Here is a 25180-nt window from a genome sequence, read left to right as displayed (position 1 = left end):
TCTCACTCATAGCAGGAATCTAGAAAACTTAAATAAGGGACCAGGAAAATGAATAACTATAAGAAAGTGAAAATCAAAATCAACAAAAAACTATGAACCAGAGACACTTTTACGGGAGCGGGGGCGGGAGGGGAGGTATTGGGGTCAGAATGGGGGGCTGCAATTGTATGGGGAATATAACAATAAAATTTATAAAAAAAAAAAATAAAATAAAAATAAGCATTTCTGAGAAGTTTTTAAAAAAGTGGCAAATTATTAAGGTTTGGGTAATTAATTAGAAGAAGCAAAGACAGGAGGGGGGTGGGAGGGAGGGGAACCCGGGGAGGATTTACTACAAACACCGAGGGCTCTGGAGCTCAAACCATCGCTGGTTGTTGCATCACTTCTCCAGTTGCAATGAATCAAAGGGTAGGTTAAGAGAGAAAGCATGCAGACCAGAGAACTGTTTCACATTTTTGGCTCAGACATTACTTTCTGTATATAAAAGCCCTACTAGTGACTCTATTGAGTGAACATTTAACATTTACTATTTTGTTTATAATGGTTAGAACAGTAATGTTTGGCCTCGTCAGCTTACAAAATAAATCATAGCTGTCCTGAAGCTGAGAAACATGGCTCAGGAAACATCTCTCCTAGAGAGAGGCATCCCTTATATAGGCTTTCTGAGACTATAGTCATCACACAGAGCCTCTGACCATTTTAGACGACATAACAGCCCTGTCTAGACAACTGCAGAGGACTTTACTGTACTAAGGAAAACACCAAGTCTTTTTTCTTTTTTTTTTAAGGAAAATCAGGGAGTATTTACTCTGTATTGTCAATTGATACAAGATAATAATAAAAGTAAAATTAGCTGTTCAAAGTTAGCCACAATAACACAGAAATCAAAGCAAGCTTTCATGTAATCCAAATTTTCAACTCCCAAATAACTATTAGAAAATCATGAAAGGAAATGATTAAACATGTCTTATAGAATCATTTTCCAGCTTGGACTCTCTATTATTTATACCTGTGTACAGCTCCTTAAAAAGGCATAATTAAAATACTGTGGAAAAAAATACCTTTACATAAAATTTTACCAATTTATCTAGCTTCAAAAAATACTCAGAATCCAAACATCACGTCCACCACTACTACCCTCATCCAGGAAATTACCTGGACAGCCACAACAGCCAGCCCACAACCAGGCTCCCTGCTTTCACCTTTCTCCTCAGAGTTATTTACCATGCAGCATGGCTAGAGTGATTCTTTGAAAAATGTAACTTGGATCATGTCATTCTTCTCCTAACCCACCAAATGGCTTCCCATTACCCTAACTGAGCATCCAAGCTCCCTCCCAGAGCCTCTAACGCCCTATTTCAGCTGCTATCCTTCCCTCCCGACCTTTCCCACTTCTCATCCACTCTTCCCTAGGCAAGAGGGTATTTTATTAATCTGACTTGTGAGTGTGGGAAGAATTAAGTCTTGGCTCAGCTCTTCCCTTTTCCCTCTTGGGTACAAGCTGCTCTGAGATAGTAAGTTTCCCCTGATTTTCCATGCCCTAAGTCTTCTTGAAGCAAGCTTCACTGGGTTCTGTGTTGGATAAGATGAGGTGAGCAAATAGACAGCAAGCATTTTTGGCTTTTATCCTCTTCCACCATCTGCAACAAAGGTGGATTCTGTTCTTCATCTGTCATGCTTTAATAATACGATGTTTTGAACCGATGTAAGGAAGAAGGGAGGTAATTATTAGGGCTACTAAAAACCCCAGTACACTGAAACAAACACATATGCAAGACACAAACGACTTAAGAGTGAGAAGTGAAAAGAATCTAGGTATCTTTGAATGGTGTAGTTCCAGTGAATTACTTTCTTCATATGCTTTTCTATTTTGGATGACTATTTCTAGAATTACTTTTACAAACAGAAAAAAATTATCAAAATTAGCTTTCTTTGGGGGTCATTAAGAAGAGCAAAACCTGGGACCAGGCTTTCAGAGGCAATCATGATGAGCTATGTTTTGGATACATTGTCTAAATAAATTGAAAACAGAGTCACAAAATGATCCTCTCTGATTATGATCACACAAAATTCACAGAGAAATCTCTTAACTTTTTGCACTTCAATAATTTGGCTAAATTCAAGTCATCAAATAGTGACAAAAATGAAATCACTCTTTTGAATATGATATAGCCCCTCCAGTCTATTTATCCAACTTCTTAAATAGATTTATCACATTATAAGATGATGCCATTGAATTTACACATTTTAAGTGTATAATTCAATGATCTTTAGTAAATTTACAGAGTTGTGCAACCATCACCACAATGTAGTTTTAAAAAATATCTCCACCAGGACCACTCATTTTTGAATCATAAAGCTGTGCAGCCCGGCAATTAGAAGTGCAGATTCTAATGCAGTCCACCCAGCCCCATAATTTACCACCTGCATAAACTTGGGCAAGTTGTTAAACCTTTCTCTACTGTGCTTTAGTCTTTTCATCTAAAATATGTGATTAACCACAGTATCTACCTCAAGTATTATTCTGAAGGTCAAAGGGGCTTACATTTATATAAAGTAAATTGAATAGTAACTGGCACAAAGTATATATTCAATAAATATTAACTATTATCAGTATCATAAGCTTCAAAATCTATTAGAAAACACTTACCTAGAAATGATTGACCAAATAAACATCATTCTATATGAAGACTAAAGCAAACAAACTATAACCACATACTTATTTGATAATAGGGAAGCATGACTAACACTAATTTAAACTTAAAAAAAAAATTACAAAAATTGAAAACCAGACCAACTCAAGATAAAACCTATGATGCCCTGATATCATCCATTCATCCAACAAATATTACTGGGAGTACATATGATATGCTATGCTTTTAGGCATTAAGGAAATAGCAAACAAGACAAAAGGTTTCTGTTCTTATGAAGTTTAGGGAGACATGAATGAGCAAGCAAATGAAAAAAAAAAAAAACCAAATTATCACAAAGTAGAAAGTGTTCCATGGACAATAAAACAAAGCAATGGGAAAGAGACACAGGGGCAGGCAAAGGGGAAGTACACTGCTCTAGACATTTCGAAAACCCTTCTTCTTAATCTGTAGTCTCTTGTATTGCACTGCTTTGAGGTTGGCGGTGGATGGTGACTGGACCCTTGGTGATGGGTATGGCATGATGCATATATTGCTGAGATGGGAAAGTGTACACCCTAAATTCACCTAACATTATAAACTAATCTACCTCAGTAAAAAGAAAAAAAAGAAAGTATAATGGTCACAAGGTAGGACAAGACCTCGTAACATTTAAAGAAAAGAAGAGGCCAGTTACCTTAGAGTTTAGGGAGCATAAAGGCAGTTGAAAACACAGATACTAGACTATTGTGCTACTTCACTATTTGAATCACCACTTCCCTATACAATAGCTTGAGCAATTATTAGGTCACTAACTGAACATCTCTGTAACCAGTCTCACCATCACTGTGGGCCAAGTTACGGTTGAGAACCTTCATTTATAATGATTAGATTTTAAAAATGGAAGATTATATTTTTGTTTAACCTAAAGCTGTTATTTGAGTATTTTCAGGGTTTACACTCCTGGATAAATAATCTTCTAGCCCATCAATAGAGTGTCATGACTGTGCAAAAGCTTCATGGAGCAAAAGGCATATTTAATGAATGAATTACCCCCTGCAGTGGGGAACCTCGGAGAGAGGCATACAGATCAGTGACCAAGTACAGGGGAAGGCAGCCAGGCAATAAAGTGGTTGGTTAAAGACAACCTGAAAGGCTGCAGGTGTCAGTTTGAGGAAAAGTGAACTACATATTTAGTATGTGGTATAAGCACTAAGCACTGAATACTACATCTCACATGACTGAAACTGGGGCTGGCTATATCAGAGTGGATGGACAGAGAAGAGTGAGGATATTAAACAACACAGGTTAGAAATAATGAAGGTTTATACAGAGGGAAGGCAAAGGAGATGAAACTGAGGGGGCAGATGTGAGGACAGTAAAACAGAATCTATCAGACTGACACTGATTACAGAAGACAGAAATAGTCTTAAGTTCTGAACGGAAGCATTAAGTCAAGAAAAGTTGCAAAGTCAAGAGGAAGAGTTAGTTGAGTATTGAGCTTAAACAGTGGTATAACATGCTAGTGTGGCTGTTCCACAGGTAACTGAACATTCACATGAGTTGGAGAAAATGTATAAGATGGAATTAAGAAAAGCAGATTCAGTCGGCAGTCACTGAGAGTAATGATAACAGAACTTAATAGGTTCATTTCCTTGAAAGAACTTTAACATGGAGACAGTGGGAAACAGCCAGAGGAGGAGGCTGAGAACAATAAGCAAAAAAAAGGTCATGAGTGTCACACATGCAAGGCTACCTAGAGTTTAGAGAGCAAGCGGGAAGGCGGCAGAAGAGGTTGTTTCAAAGAGTGATACAGTCAATAAAGGAAACAAAGAACTAAAAAGACAGCTGAATTTGGTGGTTAGAAAGTCTCATGTCTTACTTTTTTCTTAAAAAGAGATTGCACACTGTCTTCTGATAAATCTGCAAAAAAACAATTTTCCAGCTAATTCAATGTCTTTGAAAGCAAAGTGGATGGGATCTCTATTTTGTTCATTGTATATTGCCAGCAACTAGAGTAGGACTTTTGCTCAATGACTTTTATGGAATGAATAATGTGATCTCTCTACTTGCCCTTCATCTATCAGACCCTCTTGTTACTCATTTCCTTCTCTATTGAGCTATGATTACGTGGTTTTGAACATTTTAAGCAACTCTTAAATTGCATGGTCCCATTGTCCTTTTAAAAGTTTCCTATTTCTCTTTCTCTTTCTGAGTTTTTAGGATCTTCTCCATAACCTCGGTGTCCTGAAAGTTTATGATGCATGGCTTATTATGATTCTTTTTCATTCATTGTACTGAGCACTTGATGAGTCCATCGTAGTTGGAAAATTGTTTTCCAGTTCTGAGATTTTTGGGGTAGAGGAAAGAATATTTCTTATCTTATTCCATCCTCTCTTCTACATTTTATCTTTCTATTCTACATTTAATTTCCTATTCAGTACCAGATCCTGAGTTGAGTCTTTTCAAAGTCCTTTTCTTTTTTCTTGTGTTTTAGTCTAATTTCTAGATTTCGTTAACAGTATATTTCAATATTTCTAGGGAATTTTCCCCCATACTCTCTTTTCTCTGTGAGAATATTAATTGTAGGATTTCTTTTGTGATATTTTCCCCTGTTCCTACATTGTTCCTCTCTCCCTTTGAGTTATTCTCTTTGCTTTGGAGTCCATGTATTCCATATTAGAGGATGTCCATAAGTGCCTGGTGATCTTTGTTCATCAATATATGAGTAGGACACTAAATTCAAACTCAAGGCAAGCATCTCACTGATTAGAAATTCTATGTTAGGGGTAAAAATGTTTTCTGTAAAGTGCCGCACAGTATATATTTTAGGCTTGAAGGCCATTACTTGTTTACAATTACACAACTCTGCTATTATAGCAGAAAAGCAGTCAGAGACAATACAAAATGAATGTATGGTTGTTCTAAAAAAAACTTTATTTATGGACACCAAAATTTGAAATTCATGTAATATTCACATGTCATGAAATATTTTTTCTTGTTTTGATATTTATTTTTTTAAACAATTATGGTAGATAGACTAATGGCCCCTAAAGATTCCCATGTCCTAATCCCTGGAGTCTGTGAATATGTTATCTTCACAGCAAAGGGGAATTAAGATTTCAGATTGAATTAGCTTTGGTAATTAATTGATCATAACATAGGAAGATTATCCTGGATCCCAATGTAATCACGAGGTCGTTAAAAGTGGAATAAGGAAGCAGAAAAGAAAGTCACAGTGTTGTGATGTGAAAAGAATTCAACTCACTGCTACTGGCCTTGAAAGTGGAGGAAGGTGTCGAGGATCAAGGAATGTGGGTATTTTCTAGAAGCTGGAAAGGGCAAGGAAATGGATTCTCCTCCATAAAGTAACACAGTCCTGCCAACACCTTGATTTTAGTCCCTGAGACTTTTAACCCATGGAAGTATGAGATAGTAAATTTGTTTTGTTTTAAGTCACTTAGTTTGTGACTTAATTTTTTATAGGAGACTGAGGAAAACAAGACAACCAGTTAAAAATATAAATACTATTCTTAGGCTGCAGGTCATACAAAAATAGGCAATGCATAAGACTGGGCACCTGGGCCCTGGCTTGCTAACTCCCAGTAAAGTTCTTGAGCCAGAATGCTTGAGATTGAATTCCAGTTCTGCCATATAATAACTAATCTTTAGGAGGAAATTCAACTTCCTAGTGTCTTGGTTTCTTCATTTGTAAAATGATGGTGACAGTAACAGTATTTACATCATAGGATTGCTGTGAGGATTAAATGAAATATCACATGTAAAGTAATTAAAATGCTGGTCCACAGTAAGTACTCAGTAAATGCAGTAATACTGATAATAACAGAGAGGGAGAGGAAACATGGGTCTATGTAATTCCCCTTATTTCAGTTTTGCAAGAACCAGTCTATCAGACCACTTCTAACAGTCATTCTTCAGTCGTCTGTGGGAGTAAAAGAAGGTGAGGGTAGAGCAGTGATCTGGTTGCACAGGGTAGAAGAGGGAACTGCAGGATAAATCACTCTTTACAGGCTTCCCCCAGCACAGCGTAGGTTTCAGTGTTCTCTAGTTAACTAAGTCAGTTACCATTTATGCAACTATCTGGTTTCCGGCTTCCAAAAGTATCTTGACTTCTCTTTTCTGCTGTCATCTCCTCTCTAATTCTCTTTATTTCTGTGGGTTTATGCTTTTTAAAGTGACTTTTCTGTCATTTTAGTGGGACTTCAGCAGGGAACAGCCAAATTAATGTGTTTAACTTACCATGGCTTAAAAGGAAGTCTTAAATTCAATTATTCTATTATTTTTGATCTGAAAAAACAAATATAATAATGATCCAAACTTAAAATACTTTAAGCGAACTTTTCCAAATGCCAGTATTTTCTCATTTAAAAAACGTTGGCTCCAATAGCATGTGACATCTCACAAGAGCATTATAACTTTAAAGCTTCCATTAAAATAATTGACAAATTAGAACTTAACTTCAGAGCCTGCAAGTAATTTTGCATAGTTTTGATGTTATTTATGTTTTGAATCAATGACATACTTCTTGTGACATACTTTTTCAAAAAATATGCATGTCAAAAACACTACAGAACAATTTGTATGTCATATGGTTTCTCTTCAATGTTGGCAAAAATGTAATTATAATTCATCTATCTACTCAAGCACATGCTAACCAATGGGCACATCGTATTCATTTATTGATGGTGGTTGTATCTTCATACATTGAAAGACTGGCTAGAGGAGGAATCTACATTCTTTTCTCTCTCAGCCACACCTTTAGTCTCCAAGGAATTTGTTAAACTCAGATTCATGACACTTTCACAGTGAGAGTTAAAAAGTATAGAAGATCAACAGTTACTGAGAACCCATATATGCAAGACCCATTTTAGGTGTTTTAAATGTATTATCCAATATCCTCAAAATAACCTGACATGGAGGGGATCCTGTCCTCATTTAATGAAGAAGGAAAACAAAGTATAGTTTAGAAAATTCAGAACTAAGTGGCAGAAAGCCCCCAAGTAATGCATAATGTAACTGCATGACCCAGGTACCATTAATAAAATGTGCTAAAAAACTGTGCATTAAATTTTTAGCTGCCTGTATATTTTCCTATATTACCACTACTGGGTGCAACAAAACAAGAAAAGTTTGTATTTGGCTGTTTAATGTTGCTCCTTATATTTTCTAGAAATATACCACTCTTTCTCAAAGGAAAATACTAAAAACTTCTATTATTTGAGTTTAAAAAATAAAATATTATGTTTTCCTCAATAATGTCTTCTCTCTCCACACCCTTGTAGTTAATATTCCATTGCTTTAATTTGAACAACTAATATTGGGGTAACAGCTATGAATTCTTGTTACGTGATCAATCTTTGTGGAAAGAAGTATTGAAAGAGATCTTTAGCCTTGCCTAAAAAACAGTCTCGGTCATTGAAAGTCCTGTTTAACTCGTGTAAGTCCTTTGATGACATTAGTATCAGGGAGATAAAGGGCAACCAAAGACTACAGACAAATCAGATCTCAAAAAACTTTCCATACAGTCTTCCCCAAGATTGAGAATTAAAGTGGTTAATTTTCTCTCTCTCTCTCTCTCTCTCTCTCACACACACACACACACACACACACACACACACACAGACACAGAGGAGACTAAAAGCAATCATTTCTGCTTAAATACTCTAAAAAGAAAATTTTAAAGTGAAATGTGTTAATCACATATGTAGGCAACAGTAAATGATAAATAACTATGTAATAAAATGTTTTTCAAAGCAATATTAAGCAATATTAAAATTGTGGGACAAATAACAAATTTATCAAAAAACAAGATCAGAAACAAGGGCAAATATTAAATGTCAAAAACATACTCAAAGTACTATTCTTTTCAAAATCTCTATAATCTTTTATATAAACAGGTTCATATGCTATCTAAGGGGAAATCTTGGTTTAATTGATATAAATAAGATGAGGTGACTATTAAGAGCTATCCTTCATAAAAATCTTCCTTCTTACTAATAGTCTCCCAGTCCACTTACTTACAGAGAGGTTTTCTGAAATTCTGTAAAAGTAAATATTGCTTTTAATTTTAATTGCTATGATAGCTTCATAACTGTGCAAAAAGCAGGGCGAGGAAACAAATACTCTCCATTAAAAAGTTACTACAGAATATAGTTAATAAATAACATGACTATTTGACTTGGATTAATTTAGTAGATATGTGAGAGAAGGAAGACCAAAGCTACATTATGGAAATTAACAGAAAACACTATTGAAAACAAATCTTTTAATATAAAAAAATTATCTTTAAAAAACAAGGCATAGCAGATACTGTCCAACAGTGAGGAGAGATTTCTGCCATATTTTGAGCAACATGAGATCGCCCAGAAACTCAAGTGCCATACATTCCCACAAAACATTTTCTGTTTTTCTCTGTGATACATATCATTATCTGAAATGAGCTTAATGGTGATTCTAAAGAAAAATGCAAACTGTTTTAAGAAGTAGCAATCTCAAAAGAGACTTTCAATGTGACTGCTTTATTACAAAATAGCTCTTTGTTTCTGATTTGTTTGGTAGTAGATCAATATTATTACTCACAATCTTGACTGATCCTGTTGGTTACCTAAATTCACATTTCCCAGAAACCCTTATTACGAATGCCATACCTCACTTTTAGCATTCTCTAACTCTTTCATATTCTGGGTATCACACAAGGCAGCATCCACTTATGAATTATCTTACAAGTTATCCTTTTATAAACTATCTCTGGGTTTACATTTCTTGTCTCAACCTCAGTAAGGTGGTAGGTATTCAAAAATACCAGTTGACATGCTCTTAATCTAGCTAGCTAGCTAGAAATAGCTATAAAAAGAAAAGTTCAGAAAGCCACATATCATATAAACTACCAGTATCATGGGTTAGAGTAAGATAATGAAATAGGAGGATAATATATATTTCATATATGAAAAATTAGGTTCCATTTCAAAGTTTTGAAAAAAGTATATTAGAATTGATGCTATTAACTTACAAGGTGTCCACATCACATTATGCTTTCAAGTAAAAAAAGGCAAATTGAAAATCTTCTCTGTATAAAAATAATACTTAAATCTGTGTATATACATATTAAAAAAGGGAAAGGTATAGAAGTTTTAAATCAACCTAATATTAACATGGGTTATCTGACAGTGATTACAGACATTTAAAGATCTTGTTACAATGGATGTAAGCTACTACTGGTGACTATTTCCTGTAGTCTCTTTCCTTCATACCCTGTTCATACCTTATGTACCAGGGTCCTACTTTGCCCAGAAACGTATCTCTAGATGTGATTACTAGTCCTTACCCCAGATTTCTCTTATACATACTTAGCATTTTCCAGCATTAGGCTTTCTTTTCTCAGTGTTTCCCTATGGATGAGGTGTTATTATTCAAATAACAGCTAAGAATATTTTAAATCTCCATTTTTAGTAGACTGAGGAACCTCCAGACAGCTTTCCATAGTGATTGGACCAGTTTGCATTCCCACCAGCAATGTAGGAGAGTTCCTTTTTCACATCCTCACCAACATTTGTTGCTGCTTGTTTTTTTGATATGTGCCATCCTTACTGGTGGAAGATGGTTCCACTACTAGGGATCTATCCAAAGGACACAAAAACATTGATTCAAAAGAACATCTGTACCCCCAATGTTTATTGCAGCATTATTTACAATAGGTAAAACCTGGAAACAACCCAAATGCCCAAAAATAGATGACTGGATCAAGAAGATGTGGTACATGTACACAATGGAGTATTACTCAGCAATCAAAAAAGATAAATTCATGCCATTCGCAGCAACATGAATGAAACTAGAAGGAATTATGCTCAGTGAAATAAGCCAGAAGGAAAAAGAAAAATATCGGATGGTTTCACTTATAGCAGGAATATAGGGGAACCAAATAAGACATCAGTGTAAAAAAATAGTAACAGTACAAAACACAACAAAACAAAAACGGACAATTATAAACCAAAGACATACTACAGAGGAGGAGGAGGGAGAGGGATTAGAGGGAGGGAGGGAGAAGCACAGGGGACCGAGGGTGATGGTACACGGGTGCATTGGTAAAGGAAACTCTATGGGGACTACACCTGAGGGGGTGGGGGTTAGCAAATAGTTTAAAAATAAACAATGATGCAAAAAAATAAAAAAAAAATTAATTAAAAAAGAATATTTTAAATCAAGCTGTGTTTCCTAATAGCAAACTTCTTTCTTCTTAATTTGATTTGTCTTTAGAGGACACACTTACATGCAAAGGTAAAAAATTGAAGAAAATATAACAAATGGGAAGTGGGATAATAAACTATACATTCATTTATTATTAAATTTATTATTGAATTCTAACAAAATACCAGGACTAATGAATGAGGGGAGTAGAGGGAATGGCATTCAAACTGCTTTGTTTTCTAAAAGAGTAAAACTAGGAGAAATTCACTATTTCAAGAGATAGGCAAGGCCAATCTTAAAAACTATACTCAACTTTATAAAAATACATGGGTTCTGAGAGAAAGATATCTACACACACATACACACACATGCACACACTATAGCAAACACACCACCATTAAAGTTACATAAGAAAATTTCATGTTTTAGAATTCTATGTTTAAATCAACAGCACCTAGAAACGATGAAAACCAGCTACTAAAAAATTTATTGCTTGGTTAAAATTCAGTTTACAACTCCAAGGATTTTAAAAATCTCTGCACTGCTCTGAAACTTTATGGGGTTTATAGTAGAGATGAAAACAGAAATAAAAAGATCTGACAAATATAAAATGTCAAACATATTTCCAGTATTATCAACACAGACTCTTTTTTCCCCATCATTACTTTTTACCTTATTCTAAGACAAATGACTTTAACTCATCTGCCTGAAAAGACATTACATTTATTGGGGACACTCTCAAAACACACATGTTTAATGGACAATTTTGATTGAAAGATTTTTTTTTATAATTTTATAAAAGAATTAGAATGTAAACTCCATGAGGGCAGAATTTTTTTATAATATACAGTATTCTCCATGCTTAGAACAGTGCCTGCCATAATAATAAGATCTTCATTGTAATTTTGGTAATCTGGATTCACTCCACTTATCAAAAATTCTTATGTTACCATATGTACACATAAAGACAAACCTTTCTAAAGTTTATGGGTAACTCACAGATTTAACCAAAACCTTGCATATTAATTACTTCTATTATTTTAGACTTCTATGAGCCCTTCCAATTCCAAATTTTACTATTTTAATGATGACCTAAAACCAAACGGTAAAGTCTGAAACTTATTTGAATAGAATGTCATGGAATGTTAAGATATTATTTAAATCACTAGCGAATTAACTGCGAAACAACTGATGGGTCATCCTGGACATTTATGGTTTTCTTTAATATTTTAAAGAATAGTTTTCGTTCTCTGCTTAGTCTTGTTTTATATTACTATCAAATCCTTCACTCTGAAAATCAAGTACAAAGAGAAACCATATAGTAAACTACACCATATATTAATTTTATACCAAAAGATCTAATTTATTTTAAAAACAAAAGCTAATACGCACTGGAAAATACTACACTGAAATGTTTGCAGCAATGCTGTTTACTGCAAAAGTCCCAATGTTTTATCAACTAACACCGAAGTTTAAATTAGGGCTAAACTCAGGAAATTGATCTTCATAATATTTTAACATGATGTTTGTCTTTATATGTGGTCTTCACTTATATTTTTTAAAAAGGTGGACTTCAATGTCCTTAACTTACAGTCAAATTTCGGTCCCAGATTTGAATGCTTCCATTCTGGCAGGCAGCTGCTATAAGGCTTCCATCTCTACTATATGTGCATGTGGTGGGAATGACTTTTTTACCCTGCATTGTCCGTGGTTTAAATACACTTTTTTGCTTCTTTGGATTTTCAACGTCCCATGTCCTCACAGTTCTAAAAAAGAAAAAAGGAAATTTTCATTTACAAAAAAGAAGGAGATTAAAATAGAAAAGAGCCCATAGAGACTGCTTCAACTTTTAGGCATATAAAGCTAATAATTATCTGATAATAAATTAAACGTATAATGCAAAGCATTCCCCACTTATAAGTGAGGTTACTCATTGATATAAAGTGAACTATTTAAATCCTGTTGCCATCAAATCAAACACCAAATGGTAAATACTACTCCAAATCTACCATTTGTGTAATTCTAATCCTCTAAAGCAGTGGCTTCCGAACAATACTGACTATATTCTGATCAGTAAAACTACTGAACGCATGCCCCCTAGATGCCCACATTAATTTCTAAATTACTTACATGAGTTAATACACTGTTACAGAACAACAACAAAAAGCACTTTCATTGAAAAATGAAAGTCACTATTAAAGAATGACATCCTGCTTCTATGAACCAGGTAAAGGTCACAGGTTCTCTGAGGGATAAGTAGAAACAAGACGGTCTGCTCCTTAGTTTTAAACCAAATAACTGGTCAAAGCACCCCAGAGCTAGGGCAATGACGTAATTCCCTCTTGCTCACAGTCCAGGCAAAGAAGCCCTGCCACTGAGGGGAACTAGATCAAAATTCATAGAACCCAGAGAGTGAGAGAATAAAAACATAAGATAGAGCAAAATGAAGATGAGTTCTGTGATTTTTTGGCAGAAACTATCCAAGCCAAATCACTATGAACAACATCTATAAAGTTCTGAAAAGGAAAATTAAAGAAAAAAAAAAGTTAACCTATGATTCTATTGCCAGCAAAAAATATATTTCAAAAACAAGGCAAAATAAAAACTTTTTCCAGATGAACAAAAGTATAGACAAATTCAGTTCTATCAGACATGAAAATGCTAGAAATGCTAAATGAAATTCCTCGAAAAGAATATAACACAAATGTAAATCTGAATCTACACAAAGAAATGTAGAGTATTGAAAAGAGTAAAAATGAATAAAGTGAAAACATTTTTTAAATGCTTAGATTGCTTTAACGGTCAAATGGTTATAAAGACATTGTGGGTTTTATAATTTATGTTCAACTGAAATTTATAACAGCAATAATACAGAGTTTGGAAGGGAAGAATGGACACATACAGCTTTATACTATTCTTGAAGTGGAATAATGTTATTTAAAGAGAGAATTTGATACATTAAGCACATATATTACAAACCCTAAAACAATCACTAACACATCTCTTAAAAAACTGTAATAACAGAGAAAAATGGAAACAAACAAATTAATCAGAATAAGAAACATGAAAAGATAATAAAGAACTAAGGGTTAAATATAAATCAAACAGCAACCTAGAAGGTTTAAATCCAACCTTATCAAAAATTACATTAATTGCAAATAGTCCGAAAACTAATTAAAAGGCAAAGATTGTCTTGACTAAATAAAAGCATAATTCAGCAAAGCATGTCTTTTAAAAGCACAGAATAACTACTACAGCCTTAAGTAAGTTAACAGTAAAAGGATAGAAAAAAAGATGTACCATGTAAACACAGTCAAAATAAAGTGACCATATTAAGCATAGTGGACTTCAGGAGAAGAAATATAGTTAAAGACATAGATGATATTGCAATAATAGATGCATATATACCTAATAAGAACTTCAAAATATGAATGCAAACTTAATAGAAATAAAAACAGCAAGTACATTTTTATAGCTGCTTTTTTTTTTATACCTTCTTAACAGCTGGCAAACAAATTGACCCCCTTCCTCAACCTGTTAGAAGACATTTAGGGAAAACTTAGAGGTAATCTACTTAATGGAGAAAAGTTGAATACTTTCTTGTTATGTTAGAGAAAAGAAAAATGTCAACTATATCCATTTATTCATACTGGAATTGCTAGTCAGCAAAATAGTGCAAATAAAAGAAATTAAAGGCTTACAGACTGGGAAGAAGAAATAAAACTGTCTTTATTAAGAAACTACATGATCATTTATGTAGAAAATCCCAAAAATCTACAAAAATGCTACTAAAACTAGTAGTGACTTTGGCAAGGTCTTAAGATACAGGGTCAATAATCATAAATCAATTTTGTTTCTACTGACTAGCAACGATTCAGTGTTGAAATTATGAAAATTCCATTTATAACAGCATGAATAAACATGGAATCTGATGAGATAAATATGTGTTTGCATACTGAAAACCATAAAACATTTCTGAGAGAAATAAGATCAATATAAATGAGAAGATATATACTATAGTCTTGGATTGGAAGAGTCAATGTTGTTAAGATTCCAATTTTTTTGCCACTGATCTTTAGATTCAATGCAAGCTCAATGAAAATTCTGGCATAGTCTTTTGAAATGGAAATTAGGAAAGTTGATTCTAAAACTTGTATGGAAATGCAAACAACTTGGAATGGCATAAACAATTCTGAAAAGGAACTGAACTAAGGAAGTAAGTCACTCCACCCAGGTCACCATATTTCCTTCTACCTTCTAAACCCACATTATAATATCAATTGCTTAAGTTATAACCAAACAAATTAACATCTGTTTCTTCTGCAAGAAGAACTCATTGAGAGCAATGATTCTTCTAATTTAGTGGTGGTGGTTTTGTTAGGGGGAAAGGATGTCCTGAGATAATCTCATACAGGATTTGTGGACTCCACCCCCACTCCAGACTAAAGCCATCAGGACATTGGGAAAGACAAATCCCATCACCACCAAGGGGAGGGTGGCTGGGACCTGAGGGTGGAGTTGGGCAGCCAGGTTGGATATAAAAACCAAACACGTGGGCCTTGCTCTCTCTCTGGCTCGCGATAGCTCACCTCCTGGCTTCACCGCTCCTGGCTGGCGGCCAACTCTGAGAGCGCCATTTTGGGATTCCTGATCGGCGGATGGGTAGGACTCATTTAAAACTTTGTCTCCCACTTTTCTCTCAGAGCTGTACATTTCCTCATTTCCCCTTCCCTTGTAAATAAACCTTTTATTAACCTTTCACGTGTGCCTGCAGTGGAGCATTGATAAGTCCTTTTAAGCGCGCGGGTGAGGTCCCACAGTCAGGCACCCCGTTTTGTATCGGGGTTGCTCTACAACAGTTTGGCACCCAGCGTGGTTTCCAAGTTACACCCGCGGTTGACCAGCCCAAAGTAACATTCCTTGCGTTGGTCGTGGGGGGGGGAGGTAGGAAGGGGGTAAAGTTTATTACAGTACAACATACTTAAGTGACATTTACATTTTTAATTGTATAGCTCTGTGAATTTTGACAAATTCATAGCTTTATCACTCCCCAAACGTCCTTTGTAGAAAAACCTTCCCCTACCCAACTTTAATCTTTAACATTTTGTATCATTATAGTTTTACCTCTTCCAATATTATATAATAAGAATTATAGTATACACTGACTTTTTTTTTTTTTTTTATAGAGGCATGCTTTTATTTATTTGTTTGCTGGTTTGTTTGTTTGTTTTTGTTTATACATGCACTGGGTACAGTCAGAAGCGCGGGAGGGTGAGAGAATTCACCAGAGCCAGAGCGGAGAGCAGAGCAGGCAGAAGGACCGAAGTACACTGCTGAGGGGAGCAGTGGGCGGCAGGAGAGGTCTGCGCGCCATGTGGGACCCTCCTCTGGTGGCCGGGGAGCAGCCGGGGATCGAACCGGCGCCGCAGAGGCCGCGGGCAGCTTCGCAACCCAGCGCTCAACCGCTGCGCCACCGGGGAGGCCCTACACTGACTTTTCAATCTGCCTTCTTTGTCTTAGCATAATGTTGATTTGCACTCACACACACACACACATGCACACACACAAACACACTCATTTCTTTTTCTTCATCAATAACTTTCCAGTATTTTGCTTATCCATTCACCAAATAAAAGACAGTTGCTTCCAGTTTGCGCTAAGATGATGAATAAAGCCACTGTAAATACTCATATACAGTTTTTTGTTTATAAAAATAAATTTTTATTTCTTTTGACTAAATATCTGGACATGGGATTACTGGCAATATGGGAAATGTATGCTTAACTTCATGAGAAGCTGCTAAATTCTTATTCAAACAAGTTCTATTTTGCCTTCCCACCAGTAAAGAATCAGTTCCAAATGCTCCATATCCTACAAGTACTTGGTATTATCAGTTGCTAATTTTGTTTTCTTAGAGCCATCCTAATGGGTATTGGTATTGTGATTTTAATGAAGATATTCTAAATGACTAATGATGTTGATAAGAATTTTTCATCTTTCCACATATTGTTTGCCATTTATTTCTCTTCTTTGGTGAGGTGTCTCTTAAAATATTTTGCCTCTGGGGCCTCCCTGGTGGCGCAGGGGTTAAGCAGAGCACTATGAAGCAATCCGCAGCCACTGCAGCACGAGTTCAATCCCCAGCCAGAGAGCAACCCACATGGCGCAGCAGACCTCTCCTGTCTTGCCAGCTGCAGTGTATTTCAGTCCGTCTGTCCTGTTTCCCACTCTGTCTCTGGTGAATCCTCTCACCACCCCCCCACATCTCTGGCCTGTACCCCAGCTCTTGTATGCAAAAATAAATAAATCTTTAAAAAAAATATTTTGCCCATGTTAACCAGTTTTCTATATTTTCTGATAATTATATTTTGACGGTTCTTTACAAATTCTATATACAAATTCTTTATCAGATATATGTTTGGAAAATGTATCTAAGTCTATAACTTATTTTCATTCTTTTTAAAGTTTTTTAGAAAGAAGAAATTTTAAATTTTGAGAAAGGCTTACTTATTAAAATGCTTTAATATCATATCTAAGAAATCTTTGCCTAATCCAAGGTCACTGAAATTCTCTTGTTTTCTTCTAGCGTTTTTATATTTTTAAGACTTACACTAAGTTGATGAATTATTTGAATTATGTGGCATGAGATCAAGGTTCAAATATTTTTGCATATAATTACCTAATTGTTCCAGCACCACTTGTATCTAAGCATCATAAAACCTCCTCTCTGCTGAACATATTCCATATTGCCTTACTTGTCTCTTCTGTCCTTTCTCTATGTTTTCCATAGCAAATATGCATAAACAGCTGAGAAATACCAGGAATGCCTTTTCGGTCTACCCTCAACTCTGTAATAGTTGGGATAAATTATGATAGTTTTCTTTTTTATATAACTGAATATTTCCGAAAGTCAAAAGATACTTTAAAATTATGATATAAAAGGCCCGACGTAAGTATAAAGTATCGCTATCATTATTTGGCTTCTTCAAATTTCTTCTCTAAACGGTGATAATAACACCAACAGCGAGGATTTGCAAGGATTAAATGAGATTATGGATGTAAATGTGTATAGGACTGTACTTGGAACATGGTAGACACTCAATAAATATTAGTTTCTATTCTTCTCTTAGACCATCAATAAAATATTAAAGCTAATAAACCCAACAACGAAGCATGTTTCATTTATTTCAGAGGTATATTAACAAGCTGTGCTGGTTATCAAATAATAGAAAGGGAAAAAAGCAGTTAACCGAACATATAGATGTATGAAATATAAATTTATGTTGCATCTGATAGTGACTGATTGCACTAATGTTTTATGGCTCTGATTCTCTGAATCTGTGCCAAAAAAAATGGCTGCTAAAGTGCTAGGCCTTTAGGTATCTGTCAAAACATTTTATGCTAAAGAACACATATTTTGAAACTTGGAGTGAAATCTGGTCTTATAAAACTGAAACTGTGTTTCATAAAAGGAATTTAAAAATAGAAGAAAGATCTGCCCAGGCCTTTCTGGTCACCCAACAAAAACACCCAGAAGACAAGAAAAAGATACAGGTGGAGTCATTACATTGCCCCAGGCACAAATGCTTTCTGTCTTAAAATTTTGAATTCTTCCCAAATAAAAGTTCTAAACTTTCTGGCACCTGCTCCATGAATGCATCACAGCATCTGGCAGAAGTCAATGGAAGCATTAATTTTGCATGGAAATCGCCTAAGAGATCTGGTTTAATTTTTCTCAAATGACTATTTAGGCAACTTGAGCAATGCAAAAATTTAAAACTTATTGGCTCGCTTGGCAGAAAAAAAAATCCATCAAGAATGACCTTCTTTGCAAAAATGCCCAAAAGTTAACATATTGAAGAAATGGGAAAGATTTCTAGCTTCTATATGAGCCCACAATAATAATAATGAAAATTATTATTATTATTGAGGTAATATTGATTTACTGAACATATGATTCAGAGGATTAGGGTCCCACTTCCTCAAATGCCTATCACCAAGCCATACCTACCACTAGAGCACCTATATTCCTTCACCATATACCAGCAGGTGGCCTCATCCCTTTGTTCCCACCCCTACCCTACCACTCAACTAGCCTCAATTCTGCATTCATATTTCTAGGGTATGTTTTGGTTTAGTTTTACATAGTCCTTTTGTTTTCTCTACATTACATATGAGTGAAATCATCCAGTATTTATCTTTCTCCCTCAGACTTACTGTACTTAGCATAATATCCTCCATTTCCATCCATATTGTTGTAAATGGCATGATTTCATCTTTTTTATAGCTAAGTAGTATTCCAGTGTGTGTGTGTATGTATGTGTGTGTAACATATCCACTCCTCTGTCATATAATAGGTTTTTCAATAAAATTAAATCCTACATGAATTGAATATAATAATATATATGTACTTATATTACCACTTTATCATTCATCTAGCTCAAAAGTGGAGCAGTACTGAAAGGCAGACAGACATACAGACTGCTATCTATCTGATTATGACTGTGAAATATGACTACTATCTTTCTGTATGTCTACCTTTCAGTACTGCTCCACTTTTGAGTTATCCAAAAATGTTCCTTAAAATAACTTGCTTCAAATAACTTTTGTTGAGGCATGAGCCTCAGAGTTCCTGACTCTGAGGAAATAAAGATTGACTCTTATAGGGACTTTGCCTTCATGAAAATCACAGGCTGATTGGTGGATATAACATGCTAGCAATAAGTTATACAGGCACAATTCAGCAAATCTGTATAGTAAATGCTTTCTATGGATTAAATATCTTGGGAGGGGGGTTAACCAGGGGCTACATAGGTGTCCGTTCTCCAAGAGCACATAATCTACTGGGGGAGAAACACTGGGGGTGCAGGGATGTCAGCACATTATGAGGCAGCACCCAGAGATGAGAAAGAGGCAGTTTATTTGGAAAAATCTGGAAAGGATTTCATAGAGGTGTGTATTGGGGGGAGAACTAAGATTCGGCCACTGAAATTAAGGGTGTGGAAGATGCAAAGATAAAGAGGCTTCAAAGGCACAGTGTATTCTAAGAACAACAAGTAATCACTGTGACAAGAAGATGTGGAATCCCATGGGCATAAGTAAAAGTTGGGAGTGCAACAAGCATATGGCAAATACCCAATTTTAGCTTCTAAGATATGCCACAATTACGAGCAACACTCAATTTGGCTCCTAAATAGGAAGAAGGAGTTATGAGGTAGATTTGAAGTAGGGAATTTATGACATAAGTAACACCATGAGCAATGACCTTGGAAAGAAAGGTGACTCATCCAATTGTTACAGGGTATATGTGCTGCACACACATCTGGAGACCTGGATGAAACAGACTAGGTCTGAATTGGCCTTGCAAACTGTTAGGGAATGTGCACAAACATTGGGAAGTGATAGAAGTCTATACCAACAAGGGCACTGGAATAATGAACAGTAGGTCAGAACTCCCTTTCTCAGTAAGTGGTGTACACGTCCCAAAATCTGCCTGGCCTGAGGCTCCAGTAACAGGGCCTGACTCTTCATAGTTGAAGAGTATGGAAGCGTTCCTATAAAAGTCCTGGACAAAGGCAAATGATGCTCTTATTAACTAACATAAATGAATGAAGAAAGGAAAGCATGAGAAAATGAAATTAAATAGCAAAGACCCAATTCTTTTAATAGTATATATTTCTGACTACTTGGAAATGAACATGAAGAGGTCAATGATGGAAATCAGCTCTTCTGGAGTGGGCATTGAGAACAGAATTAGCCACTTGCATTTCCATGTACTTGATTGGTGAGCAGGAAATCCACAATGTCCCGAGGCTTGAAGAAAGTAACTCAGTACTAGTTCACTAATTAATTAGTCTGATAAGAAATATCAAGATAAGACATATGTAGATTTTCCATTAAAACGTGGAGAAAGATGTAATGTACCTATAATTACAGATGGCGGTTTAATTTATGTTAAGAAGTAATTACTGTCTCCTGACAAGAGCAAGACAGGGCACAGTGAGTGGAGAAGAATGGGGAAATGGGGGAAGATGAAACAGAGTATGGTAGCCAGCACAGAATGAAGTGGGTATGACGAATCTTACAGACATCTACCTCCACCCACTCTTTACCCGGATGCTGCCAGGGCTCAATAGTATTTCTAGACCAACTTTTTCCTGGATATTAGCAGGTGCAGACAGACTTTCCAAAAAGTCTCTTAAGTCTAACATGGTTACAACCTTATACTCTATTTCATTTAAATGTCTCTACAACACAATACATATAGGAAATTTTCGTTCCACCAACCAAGTTTTAAACAGCAGACTCCACATCTGCAAAACAGATTGTAAGATAAAATGTTATGTGCCAAAGAGTGATTCAGTGCAAATTTGAAAATGAGATAAATATTCTTTTGTAAGGGAATCGATGGTTTGTCCTGACTAAAAAGTTAAACAATGCTCAATCAAGTTGTAGAGTTAAGTAGTGAGGTCAATGTTACTTTAGAAGTTTACAGCAAAAATAGTGAAACTTTCAATATCTCTAACAAATTAATTAACAACAGAACTCTTATACTTATTTCTAGAATTCATGAATGCCAAAGTGTTTAATAATGAATTCAAAATATGAACTAATAATCTGAATGAAAGCTAAGATTTCATATGAATTAATAATCACAATAGCTAACATTTATTGCTCATAATGAAGCAAACACTGTTGTAAACACTTTATCATTTACTCCTCAAAAGTCTCTGAAGACTTTTGAAGTACTATTATTACTACTATTTTTACAGAAGAAAACTTAGGCATAAGATTAAGCACAATTAGTGTCAATATTCAGATAAGTAGAATAAAAAACTACTGTACCTGTTGTCAAGGCACCTTTCTGCCTACTCGTGTTTCATAGTCTTGTCTATACAGATCCCTGAAAACAGCTTTTCTTTCCACTAGAATATAAAAGAAAATGTGGAGGGAGGGAACAGGGATAAAGAAAAGGAGGTGGTCTGTGCGTTGCCTAAAATTGTCTATATGTGTACTTTTGAAGAAAATCTGTAGCCTCCCCCAGATCATCAAAGATGCAACAAAGGTTAAGAACACAGTTTAGTTTATCTAAATTATACGCCTGCGCCAAGCAAAATGTTCAGAGAGCAGACTGCATATTTAGACTGCATGCTTTGATACCCTCTTAAAATGACTTTTCTGGAAGTTCATTGTTTTGGTTTTGCCTTCATTTATTTTGAGGGGTATGAAAATAGCAACAAGAACACAGCACAGAAAACTAACTAAGGGTGAGACTGAAGTCAAATTTGCCTGTTTCAAAAAATCCTTTCTCCCCACCTGTGATCTTGGACAAGTCACTTAACTTCTGGAAACTCAGTTTCCTAAAAGAATATTTACCTCAAGGAGTTAAACTTTAAAGAAATGAATGAGAAAATATACATAAATCACTGAGCACTCTGCCTTCCCAATTATAAAATTTACTAGTGTGTTGACTTTCAATGATGTGTGTGCCTGAAACTTATATAATGTTATAATGTAATGTTGCTACAATTTAAAAATTACTATTAGGTTTAAATAAGGATACTGTTCACATCAACCAGAGCTCACTATATGAGAATTTCTGGGAAACATTTCCTTTTTAATACTGTATTTTTTTTGGTTAAAGATTTATTTATTTATGCATACAAGAGCTGGGGTACAGGCCAGAGGTGCGGGGGTAGGGTGAAAGGATTCACCAGAGACAGAGTGGGGAACAGAACACACAGATTGTCCAAAGTACACTGCTGAGGGGAGCAGCAGGCGAGTCAGGAAGAGCAGCACAGCGAGGTCTGCTGTGCCATGTGGGTTGCTCCCTGGCTGGCTGGGGGATCAAACTCGTGCTGCAGAGGCTGCAGAAGCTTCATAGGTTGCGTCTTAACCCCTTGCACCACCAGGGAGGCCCACCCTTTTATACTGTGTTAAAAAGAAAAGATCTATTTTCATCCTGGGAATCCTGGGGCTCTTTTAACTGTCTCCATCTTTGCTCTGGTCAGTAACAAGTATAAAGCTGAATCTACAACCTAGCTTTACCCACTGGGTAGCAAAATGTCCTAGTAATTTTTTATGAAATAATTTTATCTCTTCACTCTTAATTTCCCATAGTCCCAGATGGTTTCCTATAATATTATATTTCTATTAATATTTTGAGCATCTTCAAATTCTTTTTTTTTTCCAGAATGAGCTCAAATGAATAAAAGAAATTAACAACTGATAAAAAAAAATTAGTCCTGTTTTTGAACTATGGATAATTTTTATCTTAAAAAGTTTACTTTTTATTTCATAGGCATATTAGCTACAGAGTCAGGAGAAAAATGTAATTCTCTAGACTTCCAAATGTAGAATCTGTCCTAGAAGAGTCTGACCTCTCAAAAGGAAAGCTGAATCAAGAGTTACAAGTCAAAAAGCAAGACAAATCACTGGTGTGATAACTTAACATGAAGAGGGTTAAGTAATGGCAGAGCACAGCAATATATTATTCCTTTGAGATGATGCTTTTACATTTGGAAAGTTAAATAACTTTCAAATTTCAATAAAGAATGTTTCAAAAAGCAGCTACAAATTCACAATGAATGTCGACTGCATCAATTCCTGGGGAAAACAGAAACAAAAATTTCCTATCTTTAACTGTGTGGGACCCACAGCAATGGCAGGTAACATCCAAGCTGAGTTACAGTCTCTTTATTTTCTGACCCAGATGAATGGAAATGTGCCATAGCTGTCGTGTGTTAAGCAGATGGGACACCAAAGGGGTTGAGTTATTGGCCGAAGACAAAGGGGAAAAAATTTCAAAATGTAAGCCAAAGAAGCTTTCCATAGCTGCTTGGCAATACAGCTTCTAAATAAACTATCTTAATTTAATTCACATGTGGGGAGTGGAAAATTAAAAGCAAGGCAGTAAAAAAAAAAATTAAGTGAATTCATTAAATAGATAAAATTATAAAGCACTTTTACTACTTCAGGTGTTGACTGCAAGATTATGTGAGTTTCTATACATCCTGTAAGTCCATACTTTGAAGATGTCATAGATCATCTTGAGCATATGGCAGATAAGATTCTAATTTTGACAAGCAAATGTATTTCCAAGAAAAACATGACCTCTAGAGAATCTTTAAAATAAAATAGATTAAAATTCCATAATGTTAAAGTACATTATCTGGAAATCCTAAGAGAGCAAAATTAAATGGAATGTTAAGGAAATACAAAAGAGAAGAAACTATGAAGACAAAGTGGAGATGATCTTATAAAAATTTTGAGGAGACTTCTTGTTTATAAAAGTTGTTCTCTATCACAAAAACCGCAATGCAAAATATATTTATGCAATATAGAAAACTGCAAGAAAATGATTTCCTGTTGGATTATTCACAATGAAAACAGATGAAAGTTAAATGCATTGAAATTCAAATTCCTTTCAAGCTATCAACAAAATTCTGACTATCTAGTTTTTTCAAAACTGTTTATTAAGGGTTGAATTTTTTTGTCCTTTTTCTTTGCTCTCCTAGAAGTGAATATATTTAAGTTTTTCCTTTCTTTCTTCTTTCCCTTTTCTTCTCAGTGAAAGAAAAAATATTTATGGATGTATTGATAGTACCATTCCAAGCATAAGAATAAACAGACAAATATCCATGTCCTTGTGAAGCTATGAGTCTTGCTACGGACACTGAGTCATTTGTTTGTTCCTTCATTTCAGTATCTCTTTTGTGTGTCTTTAAGAACACACACACTAGGAATTAGAGAAACAAAATTTAATAGCAACATCAAGGTTAAGATTATGCAGGAAAGTGCTAGCTTGGGCAGCACATATACTAAGATTATGCAGGAAAATGAAAACTTCAAATAGGCTATTTAAATGAAAATGTATTATGTGGAAGAGAAGTGAGTCAGGTTCAGGTCAGGGTCCAAGGGTGGAGGCACCCCCTGACTTCTTCAGGTTAAATGTGTCACATTTTCTATGTTTTTGTAGGGTTGAGTATGTAACAATTCTTGTATAAATCTTGTCATATATCATGCTGTACTTTAGACGGTGCATTTTTTCTCTCCTTGAGGCAGAATCCAGTTCTGTGGAATTCGGTATCCCTAATACCAAGAACTGTGCCTTGCCAATGAGCTCAAATACATTTGCTGAATTGATGGCATTTTATTATAATGAAGAAAATTACCCAATATGTTATATCTTAATCATTAAATAAACACAAACTTGTTTTGATCTTCAGTAAATCTAAGAACCATGAGGAGGTACACAGCCAAGAAATCAGTAAGTTATTAAAATTTCATAAATAGGGTACAATTCTGGCTGAATGGTTAACTACTGGAAGACTACTTCCACATGT

General features: G+C 35.2%; 1 protein-coding gene across 4 annotated transcripts in view; it reads right to left on the bottom strand.

Moving 5' to 3' along the window:
• Positions 1-25180, bottom strand: part of WDR70 (WD repeat domain 70) — a gene marked incomplete at its 5' end in the record, with an annotated part of 197418 nt that overhangs the window by 67203 nt on the left and 105035 nt on the right. For all 4 annotated transcript variants that reach the window (XM_084233166.1, XM_084233167.1, XM_084233168.1 and 1 more), the window contains one exon: positions 12427-12601. In XM_084233166.1, coding sequence (XP_084089292.1) covers positions 12427-12601 — 175 coding nt within the window. The remainder of the gene's footprint in view (positions 1-12426; positions 12602-25180) is intronic.

This window comes from Talpa europaea (genome assembly GCF_964194135.1).
Source record: "Talpa europaea genome assembly, chromosome: 5".
NCBI lineage: Eukaryota > Metazoa > Chordata > Mammalia > Eulipotyphla > Talpidae > Talpa > Talpa europaea.
This window is presented reverse-complemented; position numbering and strand designations above follow the sequence as displayed.